We start from the raw sequence: 15,679 nt of genomic DNA on the forward strand, positions 1-15,679 counted from the left end.
ATCACATTTAAATCACAAAATGTATTTAAAATTAAAATACTGTCACTTTACTTACATATTCGCTTCACCCAATTGATATAATTCTAATTCGTGTCAATAATCTGGTATCATGAATTCCACTCGCCCTAATAAACTATGCGTACATAAGCAGTCCTTACACCATGCATCAGGATAGCTAACCACGGGAAAAACCGATTGAAGACATAAACATTCAACGTAGACTGCCAATTGAAATACCACCGAACCAATGCATAGGAGAATAGCACTTCGTGAACACCAATCATCATGTACAGTACGACCCGGCTGTACCAACCCAACTGTTGGTACTCCGCACGGCTACCATCCCGTGGTTCGTCCTTCCAGTAGTAATGTCCAGGAACATCCGACAGTCGTCTGGTTACAAACAGGAATGCGTCGTAATTTAGCAGCGTATTGAAGCACCACAAACCATGAATCATTGCTTTGGACATGTGAACAAAATCGGCACTAGGTGCCAGCAACGCTGGACGAATAATCTGCTCATTCAGTGTCACCATGCGGCGCTTCGTTGTGCTAAAGCTATCCGTGCATATGTTGAAGCTGAAAAGATGCTAAATTTGCATTCCGTCATCGCCGATTTGTATCAAAAGCAATTTACCGATCTTCGAGACCTATCATATAACCAATGGTCCTCCACACGTGCACTAGTGCGTCTAAGCCTTCCTCGTCGTAAGGAATTCCCAGCTTGGAGTGATTAATAACGACATATCTGCAAAACCAGAAAAAATCAACACAATTCAATTTGATTCAACAATGAACGCTATGTTAGATTACTAACGCACCCGATGAAACCGAACTGCGTGATAGCTACATCCTTCTGGGAAACCAGCATCTTGGAATTACTTGCGTTTGCCTGTTTGCTACTGACAGCATGAATTCGTCTAACATATTCCAGGGATTTCCAGCAGCTGTTAAATAAAAAAACAAAATTATTTGCACTACAATTCATAATAGTTTTGGATATTGCTATCCTATAGGCTGTAATTTTGGTAAACATCGGAAATTTGTGCAAAAACAGGTGAATTTAATCGGATTAGATGTTTGCACAATAGTAATTTTTATTAAAATGTTCGATTTTTCCACACCCAAGTACATAGACCACTCTGATTTCATATATAATTTTAAAGCAATGATATAAACTCCTGTATAATTCGTAGCTACCTGGAAGGAGCATGAGCGTCAAATACAGCTCTGGCTCTCTCAAGCCCCCGCCTAGCGCCTCCTCGATAATCTAAGTTAAACGATGACGATCAATGGCCGTACTTGAAAATGCTTCATGTACATACTGAAGCAACTAAGCTAGGAGGTGCAAACTTGTGCGCCTGTTCCCCAAGTGAGGGGCGGTTCAAGCAGCGTCTGTCTCGGAGCGAGCGATGGAGGCAGATCCATCAGCGGGATGGAGGTATCGCGACCCCGGTAAGGTAGTATAACGAAGTTGTCATTTACCACGAACAACGAAAACTTGGTACCTGGAATGTCCGAGCTCTCCATGAATCGGGACGAGCTGGTTCGTTTGCTCGAGAGCTACATCGACTCGGAGTGGAGATTTCTGCTATTCATGAAGTTCGGTGGACAAATTCCGGAATACAGAGTTCCATACAGAACCGTAGCGTAACATTTGGCACCCCCTCATTTTCTAAATCAGTGTTTTCAATGTTTTTGTATTCGTATTCGATATTATATTATCGTATTCGTGTATTCGATAAGTTCTTCGCTATACTTAACGTATGTGTTGCAAAATGGACTAATTCCGGATGGTGATGAAAAAATAATACAAAAGATAATTCAATGAAACAAATTTTCCTCAAATCTTATGTTTATTAAGCCTTCTATAACAATGCTTCGACGCCCTGCCAAATGGCTTTAAAACAGATCACCGGAACCTCCTCAAAAAATAGACGTCGGCAAATTATTCAACTCTTTCGTAGCCTTGGCGCCTTCTCCGTTTTGGCAACAAAATTATTCGACTAAATGCTCCGTTTTAGCTTTGCCCAAAAATATCACTAGGAAATTTTGGGATACGTTGGAAGAGTTGGTGATCGTCGGTACAACTTTGATCTTCAGCCGGTTCATCTCCTCCAGTAATCTCTTGGAATAATAGCAGGGTGTCGATTTCCTGGGAAAACCTGGAAAATCAGGGAATATCAGGGAATTCATTTTTGGATCAGGGAAATCAGGGAATATCAGGGAATTTCGAAATTCAATCAGGGAAATTTTGTTTACCCGGCAATATTGTTGATCAACTTTGGAATCAAATCAATTTTCGTGTAAAATATACGCAGATTGATCGGTTGAATTAAAACTTGTTACATGTCTAGTGGCGATTCGATTATCTTTCAGTTTGCCGTTAATTTCCTATTTGTTTTGCGACGTACAATTGTCAGACTTCATTCGCTGTAGTGCTCGAAATCGGCAATGGCAGAGGCCCCAAGCACTTCACGGTGCAGACATCAAGAGCACAAACCGGGATACAGACTGTTATTTACACGCGATCCACAGCGTTTTCACCAATTGCAGAATTTTACACTCAGAAGCCCCAAGCATTGATCATCTTCCTTCAGTGTCCATGGTTCATGTCCGTTAAGGGTTACCGGAAGCATTAACGTTCTGTAGAATTTGCGTTTATGCGTGTTGGCAACCTTCGGGACTGGTTCAGCTGGTTACGTACTACGCAGAAAGCTTACATGTTTCTCTGTTCTGACGTGATCCGCAGTCAGCATGCGACTCTTGGCCTGGTTCTTCTCATCTGTCATTTTCTGGCATTCGACATCAAACAAGCTGTTACACTGTCTTCCACACGTTGTGCCTATCACTTCCCTCGTAGTTGTTGGCACCATGGAAGATCCTCCACAGCCTACTTACGTCTTATTCCCTTTCGTCATGCTGTTCTGCGATTCGTTGATCAAGCTTTCTGATGTACTCCACTGCAACGTGGAGTGGATCTGCGTGGATCTTACGACGAGATAGTGGTCAAAGTCGCTAAGAAAAGACTGTATATTGTGACTTCTAAAAAGTATTGACCGTTAAACAGGATCGATCTGGGAGCTAAAGTCTTGAATTTTCAAGTCGTGCGCACCCCATAAATCCTTTCGAACCTGTCATAGAATTCGTCCCTAGCAAAGCAAAGCAAAGTCTTGAGCATTAACCGTCACTAGACATTATCCTTCTTTATCGACAGACTTCGCAGCCGGCTGTTAGAGTACAGGAAAATTACGGGGTCAGTGCAACCATCCTACTGATTCTATCTAACAAAAACCGGCTAGCCGAGATTCGAACACAACTGGCTTGTTAGATCAGCATCGTACCTCGAAGCTAAGTGGGCGATTCAATTCGTTCCTAGTATCATCGAATTTATGATTGTGACTATACGTTGATTAAGCTGTAGTTGAAGAATTTACCTTAATTCTCAACACCCATATACGGTCATCGGATCGAACGGCCGGCCACCGAACTACCTTCGAGTCATTGTTGCTCTCAAGTCTCGATAGTTGCAATCCGAAATCATGACACACAGCTTTAGTCTTATAGTCTTAACTTCGCATATTGTCCACCATTGAGGGTTAAAATATTTGCCATTTGGACATTTTCTAACAATATTATCTAGCTAAAGTTTTGCCGTACCTCGAAGCCAGCAAAACGCACATTTTTGTACCAAAAATCTTTGAGGAACCATCTCCTTAACCCCATACTTTTTGCAGCAAAGATAACAAGCTGAAACTTCCAGGAAAGTTTTGTTTTAGTTTAACTGAAAACCCGCAGACATGTGTCCACCTTCCAGCGGCAAAGTTACTAGTTTGAGCTGACTGAAAATTAGCAAGATTTGTTATGTTTACACGGCTGTAATTTTGTTGTATGTAACATCTAAGCTTTGTGCAAAAACAGGTCGATTAGATTATTTCTCCATCTTTGTTTCTTTTGATTCAAGTTGATACCTCAAACATAACTGTCCCTAGACTCGATAGAAGAGGGCGTTTTCGAAACGCTGGTAAGAAATAGGTTAAGAATCTTTGATATGTGTTCTTAAATCATGAAGAAATCTAGCTTTAGTTTTCAGCAGCTCGCATAAGCCATGCTAAAGGGTTAAAAACTTAAGCCAGAAATCGCCCAAATAAGCTTGACATTCGAGTTTTGAGGGTCAGGGAAAAATATTTGAAGCATCAGGGAAAATCAGGGAAAGTCAGGGAATTTTATTTTTGGATTTGAGTCGACACCCTGAATAGACCGTCGCCAGGTCCAGTCAAAAGACCACATCCTTTACGTGATACTTCTTGATGAAGCTGGCAACTTCCGGTAGATACTACGTACTGTATGTTCGTATCTCCTCGTTCACTGTAAATCTCGAATGAAAGAACAACGGTTTGAACATTCTCTTCTCGCTGACCGCCAGCCACAGAAGGATCTTACTCGGAAATTTTGGGCGGAAAATATACTTGCCGTCATCACTTACCTTCTTGGCGAGGGATGTAAAGTACTCGGTCCTCTGCCAGTAATTGCCATCCAGCCTCAAGTAGTTTTCGTCGACCATCATGAATACGATATCGTGCTTCGCCGGAAAGACCAGCACCTTCAACCGTTCTCTGGGAGATTGCCTACTACTCAGATACAGACAGACTCGACTGGCGCATTCGCATAAAAATGTTCATTTTGACCAAGTACTTCTTCACCGTTTAGCCGGTGACTCCGGCCTCCCGGCCCAAGGCACGGAACGATGAGACCATCTTGCTCTTAGTCTTCATTTTCAGCTTTTGCTGCACGCTACGGTCACGCAGCAGTATCGGGTGTCCGGAACTAGGTTTCCGTTCAACGCTTTCGGCTTTCTCGCGGCTGGTACAAATCTAGCAGTAGTATTACGGATACGAAGGCTTCACCATGTCCAATTTCTTCGCTACGGGATGGAGTTAGCAGAACGAACAAAGTATCAAGCGCAGTTGTTTGACCGTTTTCACCATGGCTGTTGAATGCAGATCAAATGTTAACGCGGCTTGAAAAATTGCTAAAATCAATCCAGTTTTTTAATGGCATATGTTATGACTAATGCTTGACTGAATACCGGGGGCTATATTCTCACAGTTAGTGATGTCTGAAATTTTCAATTATTTGATTACCGCTTAATCGATTAGCATTGTATGGAATATGAAATCGGTATCATAGTTTTGATAAAGCAGAAGCGACGAGTTATCCGGTGGAGGCCCGTAGATGATCGTATATGTGTGTTGAGAAATGGGACCAAATTCTTCCACTACAGCCCAATCAACGTATATGCACCGACAAATGATAAATCCGTTGATACCAAGGACAAGTTCGACGACAGGCTCGAGAGGACTTATCGAGAGTGCCCAAAACATGACGTGAAAATCATCATCGAAGATGCAAATGCACAGATCGGGAGGGAGGAATTCTTCCGTCGTATATCACTGGACGACAGCTCGTCTTTCGTCAGCGGACTTTCCACGTCTGAATGTTCGGAAACGCACCAGGCATCGAAATGGAAACTGTAGCTCTCATAACGATCATGTCCTGATTGGAGATCGACACTTTTCGAATGTCATCGATGTATAATCTTTTCGGGGACCAAATATTGACTCGAACCGCTATCTCGTCATGTGTGAGATTCGCGCAGGGCTGTCAAACCCGGCGAAGGCTCACACTGAGAGTACGCTACGGTTCAAAATCCAGCAGCTGACGGTAGATAACTTGGCAGCGAAATATGCCAGAAAGCTTGATCAACGAATCGCAAAACAGCAGGTTGAAAGGGAAGGAGATATAAGTGGGCTACGAAGAAACCTCCATTGCGAGAGAGGTGTTAGGCACGTCCCGTGGAAGATGGCGTAACAGCTGGCTTGAAGCCGAATGCCAGAGGTTGACAGATGAGAAGAACCGGACTAGGAGTCGTATGCTCACTGCGGCTATCACGTCAACATGACACGGCGACCTGCTTATTGACAAAACGGCGGTAACAGCCAGCGGGAAGGAGCACTTCCAGCAGCTGTTGGATGGAGAGCTAAACACAGAGACCAACAGGAACAGGATAAGAATTATAGCGATGGCAAAGCTGTAGAGCCACCAACGCAGGAGGAGGCTAAGAAGGCAATCAGTGAGCAGAAAAACGGCAAGGTTGCTGAGAAGGATCGTTCACAGGCTGAACCTCTAAAAGCGGACAGCGAGCGGCTGTACGAAGCAATCTACTGCATCATTGACAGAACCTCGAAGGAAGAACAAATGCCGGAGGAGTGGTTGGATGGCCTCATTTGCCCTAATTTTAAAAACGAATATCGACTAGAGTATTCTGCCTGTAAGGTGACTGACGAGTGACTGAGCTCCAATGTCATTTCTTTAGTCAGTTTCTTTAAGTGGAAGGGGCCTTTGTGCCTTTTAAATGGGAAACTGCGAGATTGGTAATTACTATTAACACCGCCAAAACGAAGTGGACCAAATGGTGTTGGTGCCGAGGTGGACCTGGATAGGAACGATATGAAGTAGCGGAGGAATTCATATACATTGGTATGTTCGTGAAATGTGACAACGATGTAAGCCGCGAAGTGAAACTACGGATTGCAGCTGCGAATCGGGCTTTCTACGGCTCACGTAGCCAGCTGAAGTCCCGTAATTTGCAAATTCGCGCAAAGTGGCGCTCTACAGACCACTAATATTTCCGGTGGCCCTTTACGAACATAAAACATGCATGCTGAAGAAAGTTTAACGACGGGTACTTAAGGTTTTTGAATGTAAAATTGGGGAAAATGGAGTGTGGCGCACACGCATGAAATACGAGCTGTATCAAGTATACAAATATGCTAATTTTGTGAAGGTAGTACAATATGACAGGCTGTGGTAGGCTGGCCAGAATGCCCGACGAAAGAGTATCGAAAACTAATTTCAATAAAGAACCAGGAAGATGCCGTAGACTTCGGGGCAGACGCCACACCCGATGAATGCGCTGTCGAGGCACGCTCAGTTGACGTTCAAGGGGATTGGAGAACGGCAGCCCAAACCGGCAGTATTGGAACGGATCCTGGTCACTTAAGTAAAGTAAACTAGAGTAAGTATATCCTTTTAACTGCTTTATGGAATTTACATTTCCTAGACAAAATTCTTTGCGATTAGAGTGATGTGTTAATACATTTTTCCAATTTTAATGCTTAAAAAAAATATTTGCCTGTTGCGCATATTTTTTCCAAAAACAGATGAACAACAATTGACTTTAACTTGTAAAATAGTAAAGTCACACGATTTTTAAACAGTTTCGAAAAAACTTCTGTGCAATAGACCGCCCTCATAGATTGGTGTTGACTCATTGAACAAGTCAGATTAAAGCGATAGATTTTCTAACTTACGTGATGTCTACGTGTGGGCATGTTGCGGACCAAATCAGATTTCTCAATGAAATATGCGAGCCGCAATGACTTCTGACTATTTCAGCTCATAACATGAGACAGCTTCAAATATCATTTCCCAGGACTCATTATGGCATCCATATCGGAAAGCACCCGCAGTTATTAAAAGAATTATCCAATTATTCCTATCCAGCATCCCGCAAAGTAGCCCGTGGGCCTCAGCAAGTGTTGCTTTAATGACCCTCCCCTTATCTCAACTCAAAATAATCCACACGTCCTTTTCACGTGAAAAATCACGTAGATTTCTCTACAGGGAGTTACGTGATTTCCAGCTGATTCTTATAGGAAAAAATAATTTTCACTTTAACGCATTAGAATGCGTGCGAACTACCTGAAATTCACGTAAATAGTACAGGAAAAGCTAGATGGAAAATATTCACATAACTTTTCCTATAATTTCGACGTGAAAATTATTTTGAGTGTAATATTTCGCGTTTTCCCCTTTACATCTTCCGCCTTGGGGACACTATAAAAACAACTATGATTCATTACTTTCTTCTGCCATTTCCTCTGTTTATTGTCTTTCTAATAGACATCGTTAGAAAAAATTTCTCAAAAATGTTTTATTTAAGTATACTTGAATATCAGATTTTAATCTGATCAAAACATATTTAGCAAAGTGTGAGCACTGCCGCTTATTTTGTTGTGCTATAGCAATAAAATTCATGTTTTAAATTCGAACTGCTGGCGAAAACAATTTCTTTCACATGAAACAAAAATTGAAATGAATGTCAGGCGAATTTGTAGGAAAAATGAACTTAAAATTTAGTTCAAAAATGTTTTCCAAAACAGACAGTTTCGACCGTTATATTATAACTCTAAACATTTCAACTTGAAAGCAAATGACTACATTAAAATGCTAGAATTCGAATAGAAGTATTTAATGTAGGGTTCACTTTCACAAATTTAAATCGCTACTCTCAGCAGCTTATTGAAGATTGACAATTCAAACTATAAAGCCATTGTGTTTTCGTTTGCGATGAAAAGAGTGAATCTTTTACTTACTCCGTTCCCGGTTTCAGCTCAGCAGTGTACCATTTGAGGGTGTGCAGGATGGTTAGTATGTAACGTCTATAGGCGGTAGCCGGGGTCGATGACCTTTGGGTGAAGATCAAGATCTCCAGTATGGACGGTATAGCGAATACGACAAGTAAACCGCACAGTGAAGCCAGAAAGCCGGCCGCGAAGTTGTCGAGGAAAAATTTCTGTCCGCTGGCCATCAAGATGAAATCGGTACGAAAATAGGTCATTACTAATTGTGTAACATCTTGGCGTGATAACGTTTTTTTTCTATACGATAAACACTATTACCGTTTAAATTTCGCTTCGTCATACCACGGAGGTAGGTGAATCTTATAACTGTGGGGATCTGCGTCGATCGGAACGTTTGCTGCATCATTCAGCAGACATTTGATGTAATTCATTTCAGCATCTATTTATACATGTAAAGAACAAATTGAAAAACGAAACAAACTGTTTGATAGAGATGGTAACGCAATTCTAAAACAAGTGATTTTAATTACCCATCTCCGATTTTCGTTCCGATTCTTCACTAGTGCGTCCCATTGTACACAACTTTGTGCCTCACACAGATTTTACACCGACCATCCACCTTGTAAGCTGCCGCAATACTAAAATCAACTAACACATGAGTGGATCATATTATACGTAAACGGCAGAGATCTGACTCTGATAATTTCAGCTTAATTTTCTGAATTTATTGTTATATGCTGAAAATACCTACTCACTCAACGAACGAAAGCAGTTCTACACTAACGTAATCTCTAGTATTATTTAATATTATTGTTAGTTTAGTTCATTCTCTTTGATAACCGCGTTTGAATTTTGCTTTTTGTTTTTATTCGAATAGCAAGGTTTAGCAGCAAGGCAGTAAAAAAAATTAAGAGTTGCCTGTATGTCTATCGGAGAGATGTGATGCATATACAACCAAACATACACTTGTTACGATTCGATTCAATGTATTCAATGTGAAGCTGATATAACCAAACCGCGAAATATAGAGGAATGCTATTTGCGTTTACTACTTGATGCGTATAAGCTTGTATTATAGGGAGCATCGTTGTATTTTTTAAATTGGTAATCGATATTTTTTATAAGTACTTTTATCAATTTATCATCTCTCACGATAAGAGGGCAAAATACAATTGAATGTTTTCAGCTTTCCTGCACAGCTCAGTCGTTACCGGCGTTCACCATTAGCAGGTGACTTTTGTACTGTTCCTCCTCGTGTAAAACGAGCTGCATCCGTTCCTTGGCGATATCCTCCAGACGCCGGTAGAGCAAACTTTCCGGTGGAATCAGATCGAGAAACACCTTTCGCCGCAGCACGAAGACCTGGGTAAACTCGATAGCAATCACGTTGACCAGGCGCTGTAAGGAATTAATTTTTTTTTGAGTTTCACTAAAATTAATTAACGATTTATTCTGGTTATTTTATGAGACGTATGCCAAAGCTGAAAACATTGATGACAATCAAAAAAGTAGTTCTATTTGTTATGGGTATCTGTTATCCGAAAATCCGTTGAGTATTCGCCGTTACCTGTCCGTAAGAATTGGAAGTCCTTTGGCTGTTGTCTGTTCTGCTCATATCATCTATTACTGAATAAAGAGGATAAAGAAAATACAAGGCATAATGAAGGAATGAATTGAGAATATTATATGACACTGCCACATAGATATCGAGTGATAACCATTTCCCCTTGCGGATGCTGTCAACCTTGGTAAGCTGACTTATGTAAGGAGAACCAGTCATCTAGGCTATATGATGTCTGTAGAACTATATATAGTGTACATCAAGAAACCTCAACATGATATAATGTATTGTAGCGACGTTAAACCTAAATTTGCAGTGACTTGCGGAAAGAAGGAAATTTTAATCACAAGGCCGTTTCCAGCAATACCAAATGTAGACAGAACCCAAATAAGATAATTACTTAGTGCTTCTAGCTGAGTGCGGCACGCGATGACTGTTTACGACTTTGAATCCACCTATAACGCTCTTTTATAGGCGTTTTTTTTTTTTCAAATGGATATTTTCACCTATCAACACCGAGTGATTCTCACAAGATTGAAGGTCATTCTTATCACATTGTTCAATGTGACTCACGTAAAGCTACTTGCAAGGAATTAAACGGGTCCCAAGTTGTGGATTGTGGACGACCAGGGTCTGTGCACCACCCGGTTTGAACTGGGAGTGCGCCGTAAATACTTGAGACAGAGCAATACTTAGTTTATAGCAATCTTATGGATAGTAATTGGCTTTATAAATACCGCATACATAACATTTTCGAATTTTGCTTGGCTGAGGTGTTACAGTTATATAAGAAAAATCGGTGCACTAAGTGCAGGACAGCCATGGTGGGCGACCTACAAATATTGCAATTTTATGTAGAAATTACCTATAGGTAATCGCATATCCCATATAAAATGATTGAATCGAAACAACAGGTACCTGTCTATGGGGGTAGGGGAATGTACCCGGTTATGAAAGAGGTTTTGTTTTTTGGTCATAGCTTGATTTAATTCCAAATCTTTTTAAAGCATATGAAAGATTGAAGACATACGTATGTTTTTGCTAAAGACAGCATATATTTTTTGCTTGAAACAAAAAAGTTATAGCGAAATTGGGAGACATAGAATGTTTTGACCAAAAAAAAGTGTCCCCGGTTGCGAACACTTCGAAAAATCCATAAAAGAAAATAAAAATTAAGAAGAAAACAAAAAAATATGAAATGAAAATAAAATGTTACATTCATTTACTAACGGAATCTCTTTCGACCTGGTCAAGCCATCTTGTACGTTGAGGCCCGCTGTTCCTGGCGCCGGCAGGGTTTTTGAAGAGAACTGTTACCGTGCACTGTCGTCCGGCATCCTAACGACGTGTCAGACCCACCGTAGCCTATCGACTTTCACCAGATGTACGATGGAAATTCCTCCGAACAGTGCAGCAGTGCAAACCATTTTTGTGGAATATAGTTGTCCGGCATTCTAGCAACACGTCCTGCTCAACGTATCCGTCCAGCTTTAACCACTTCCTGAATACTTGGTTCGCCGTAGAAACGCGCGAGCTCGTGGTTCATTCTTCACCTTCATACACCGTTCTCTTGCACGCCGCCAAAGATTAGCACCCGTCGTTCTCCGAAAACTCTGAGTGGTCATAGGTCCTCTTCTAGCAGTGTCCGCACTTTGTGCCCGTAGAGCGTTTTATACAGTGTGCACTTTGTACAGGGGTTCAGATTGTTCGACCATAAGTGTCGCTCGGCCCCTCCAGCCAGCATGTACTTTGCTTTAAACGTATTTATCTTCAACCCATTCTTCTCTGTTTCGCGTTTTAGTCTGGTGTACTGATCTTTGACCACCTCAAATGTTCTGCCGGCAGCTTCCAAATCGTCAGCAAAGCAGTTAAATTGACTGGATTTATTGAAAATCGTGCCTCGCATTTTGATTGCCGTTCGTCTTATAACACCATCAAGCGCAATGTTGAATAGCAGGCAGGAAAAACCATCTCCTTATCGAAGTCCCCTGTGAGATTCGAATGGGTCCGACGATCCACCCGAGATTCTCACACAGCACTGAATCCCATCCATCGTATCCATGATAAGTCTAGTAAGCTTATCCGGAAAGCCGTTTTAGTCTAAGATTTTCCATAGCACTTGTCGCTTTACACTATCATATACGGCTTTGAAATCGATGAACAGAAAATGCGTGGGGACTCGGAATTCACGGCACTTCTGAAGGATCTGCCGAAGGGTGAAGATTTGGTACGTTGTGGACCAATCCTCCTTGAAGCCGGCCTGATAACTTCCCACAAATCTATTGGCTATTGGCGATTGCTGATGGAAGATTACTTGGGACAGCACTTTGTAGGCGGCATTCAGGAAAGTGATCGCTCGGTAGTTCTTACAATCCAGCTTATCGCCTTTCTTGTAGATAGGGCAAATAACCCCGTCTTTCCACTACTCCGGTAGTCGTTCCATCTCTCAGTTGACAGTCAGTTGACGCAGACAGCCGGCAAAGTTGTCCGGGCTTATTTTAACCACTTTCGCTCCAATGCCATCCTTTCCCACTGCTTTGATATTCTTCAGCCGCTGGATGGCTTCTTTAACTTCCCTTTTCGATGAGGTCGGCACTCATCTTCGTTGCTTGCTACACCAATGTGGTCACTTCCTCCGCTATCATGGTCATGGTCCATGGTTTCGGCCCGCGGCACAAAGCCTTTGCGAGATTCGTTGAGTCTCTGATAGAACTTCCGCGTGTCGTGAAAGCGGTACAGCTGCTCGAGTTCTTCATACTCCTCCTCCTCCTGGTGGCGCTTCTTCTCCTGGAAGAGTCGGGTTTGCTGTCCCCGCTTCTGTTTGTATCACTTCATTTTCTGACGGGTGACTTTACGCAGCATTTGTACCCGCGCTGCGTTCTTCTCATCCAATATCTGCTGGTATTCCTACTCAAACCATTCGTTACGTCGATTCGGTGCCACACGACCTAGGCCGTTCTCCACTACGTTGATAAAGGCTGTTTTCCCGGACTCAGCTTCCACTTCTAGTTCGTCCCTGTCAACGGTTACCGCCCGTGGGATGCACGCGTTGTTCCCTTCGAGAGTCTTCCTTTCGTATATTTGGCCTTCTACGCATTTATTTTTAGCCCAATCCTCCTGGACTCCTCTTTTAGTCTGGCGTTGATTGCCTCCGCCGTTACAAAGTTCCTTAGACAAAGCCTAAGAGTTGCCTATCTTTTCGATGCCCGCTCGTCGGATCACCCTCTCAAAAGTGATGGTAAACAGCATGTAGGGTAAGCGAAGAACATTCGTATTTTGTCCCAAAACTAGTCCCAAATCTTTTCTCGGTGGTAGAAGCAAAAGAGCAATCATACAAAAAATAATTATCGTTGATAGAGAAGCGTATGCTCGCGTGAATGGTTAGACTGGAGGGACAAAATTATATTTGCGGCTAACTAATACATGGGTGTGGCAATAGTTAATTTGCCTAAAGAACTCGGGTACCAACCGAGAAATTGTAGGTTAGAGTCCCATTTACCATTAAACTACCCAAAATATTTTTGACCTCATATCGAAATTTTCCCAGTTTCGTCCAGTCTACCATTCCTCTCACCAAAAGCTCCTCCACTTTAATCAAATTTTGGACATCAAACGAAAGGATGTTAATTCAAATTTTGGACGTAAAAAGAGATCACGTAAAATGAATGGACATAAAAAGAGATTCTAGTGTATAATACATACCTTTGTTCTCAAGAAAAGTGAAACTTCACCGCAATGGTTGCCGTCATACATATGTGCAATCTCTTTCCCAGATTGTGTGTATATAGCAACGGAGCCAGTGTAAATAAAATACATTTTCGAACCTTTTGTTCCAGCTTTTAAGAGCTGTAATTAGTAGATGTTGAGTTTAAAGATCTAAATACTGATGGTTCAACAGATCTTACTATATCGTTGGGTAGATAAATTTCCTTTTCCATTCCTTGAACCAATGCCAATAAAATATTGCTCGGGATGCCTTTGAACACTGGAACTTGCTCGTAGAATCGTCGAGCGCTGTTTTCAGAAATTCTATTTTTTAATGTTTCTGGAAATAATTAGAACCAATCATAAAACTGAATAAGCCTCTGGAATATTTTTCATACCTGACAACATCTCCAGTATCTTGTCTTCAGCAAAGTAGTACTTTTCAAATTTTTTCTCATAGTAAAATAACAACCGATTTTTCACTTCCATTGGAAACTGCTTTATTTTCATGTATGCTTGCAACTCACTAACGGCTTCAGCGTATTTTCTCTTGGTCGAGCTCATAATGGTAATCAGTTTATATATTTGTACTGTAATCATTTTTCAGTTAAAATCAATACCCAAAAATCACTAGTTTAAACTTACAGAATAAATAGAAATTGAAGCAAATTCCAACAATGATACAGATTGAAACCAAAACTTTTGCAAAAATTGTACTCGGTTCTTCCAATTTTGGGAAACTTCTTACAAACAAGTAATACGAGGCAGCTCTACAGCAAAAACCATAGCGAGCCGCTATTCCGTTGTGTATATTCAAAAGAAAATCCTGCTGTTCATCCCATTTTGGATCTAAACCGCGCTCTGGCTGTTAAAATTTGCGTTATTCAAAGGCAAATTTTCAGCTGACTTAACTTACATCATCCATGAAAGTTACCGCCAACTTGTAAAAACAAGCACACCAATGCAAAAACAGTACAGATATCATCGAAAGCCGCAAAATGTTGTAGAAAATCATGCTGAGGTTGAATTTCTGCAAAAATTCAGTTGATAAATGACTATCCATTAAATGAATGTAATTAGTGAACCTCGAAAATGTTGATTAGGTAGTTCCAGATTACCGACACAGTGAGTAGTTTGAGAAACATTACCACACTGTATACATCCAAAAATATGCCAAGCGATCTTGATTCTATACCCGAAACCTTCACCAGCAAACTCACCGGAAAGGCAAACAGAAAATCTATTACAAATTTACCCTTCAGATAGTTTTTGAAAATCTCCCAAGGACTAAATTGAATGTTTCTGTAATATTTATCCCTTGAAAACCCGGTAATACAGTTCACAACCAGTTCGGTCGTTGCAATCACATTAAGGACAAAAGATACGTAGTAAAGGTGATCCGAATGGCGCAACACCGTCGCAAAGGAAACTTGCAACGGTATGAGGATGGTTATGGTATACATGTAGAACATCAACCAAATTTCCCAATAGAATCGAAACCTGCTGAACGGGTGTATGATGAACCAGTAGTCGCTCTTGATATGACGAACCAATTCCGAGCGGTACATGTAGCTGGATTGGAAGAACCGTTTCGTCTGCGGGTGGTTGGAATCGATCAGAAAGCACTGTCGCACCCGAAACGATAGACTCTTCGGAGACTTGATCCGGTTTTGTAGGTAGTGAGGTTCATCTGGCAATTGCGGGTAGATTAATTTTCAGAATAATTGAAACCATTTCGTTTACCTCTTAGGCTGCATTCGTGAGTGTAGGAAAGCAAGTTTGTCGCCTCCTGATCCAGGTAATATTCGGAATCTTTCGAAGTGCTAGCTGACACCATTTTATTACTCGACAAACAACTGTCGGGGGTCGGAAAGTTTTATTCAACGGCCTACTATTTAAGGTCAAAACTTGCACTAGCAATTTGATTCAGTTGTGTAAAGCATGATGTATACTATACTATACTCACCATGGTGTAAAGTAAAACATG

At 41.4% G+C, this 15,679-nt stretch overlaps 2 protein-coding genes across 6 annotated transcripts; both read right to left on the reverse strand.

Moving 5' to 3' along the window:
• Positions 1–45: 45 nt before the first annotated feature.
• LOC128741576 (uncharacterized) lies at positions 46–9,287 on the reverse strand. Of its 5 annotated transcripts, none has more exons than XM_053837500.1 (7): positions 9,182–9,287; positions 8,957–9,064; positions 8,745–8,865; positions 8,439–8,645; positions 822–947; positions 638–748; positions 46–579 (listed from the first exon to the last, which is right to left on the reverse strand). In XM_053837500.1, exons 2-7 carry the CDS (start codon positions 8,997–8,999, stop codon positions 126–128), a joined length of 1,062 nt encoding a protein of 353 aa, XP_053693475.1. In that variant the 5' UTR covers positions 9,000–9,064; positions 9,182–9,287; the 3' UTR covers positions 46–125. The 5 variants fall into 5 exon arrangements, with proteins under 5 accessions (XP_053693475.1, XP_053693474.1, XP_053693476.1 ...); XM_053837499.1 differs by having other exon boundaries at positions 9,178–9,272; XM_053837501.1 differs by having other exon boundaries at positions 8,957–9,122; positions 9,178–9,234.
• Positions 9,288–9,626: 339 nt separating this feature from the next.
• Positions 9,627–15,529, reverse strand: LOC128740671 (potassium/sodium hyperpolarization-activated cyclic nucleotide-gated channel 2-like). The gene is made up of 8 exons (XM_053836232.1): positions 15,436–15,529; positions 14,778–15,382; positions 14,609–14,722; positions 14,338–14,557; positions 14,091–14,282; positions 13,893–14,032; positions 13,690–13,833; positions 9,627–9,824 (listed from the first exon to the last, which is right to left on the reverse strand). Exons 1-8 carry the CDS (start codon positions 15,527–15,529, stop codon positions 9,627–9,629), a joined length of 1,707 nt encoding a protein of 568 aa, XP_053692207.1.
• Between the last annotated feature and the right edge of the window lie 150 nt (positions 15,530–15,679).

The sequence above is a fragment of the Sabethes cyaneus genome, chromosome 3 (assembly GCF_943734655.1).
Source record: "Sabethes cyaneus chromosome 3, idSabCyanKW18_F2, whole genome shotgun sequence".
In the NCBI taxonomy this organism is placed as follows: domain Eukaryota; kingdom Metazoa; phylum Arthropoda; class Insecta; order Diptera; family Culicidae; genus Sabethes; species Sabethes cyaneus.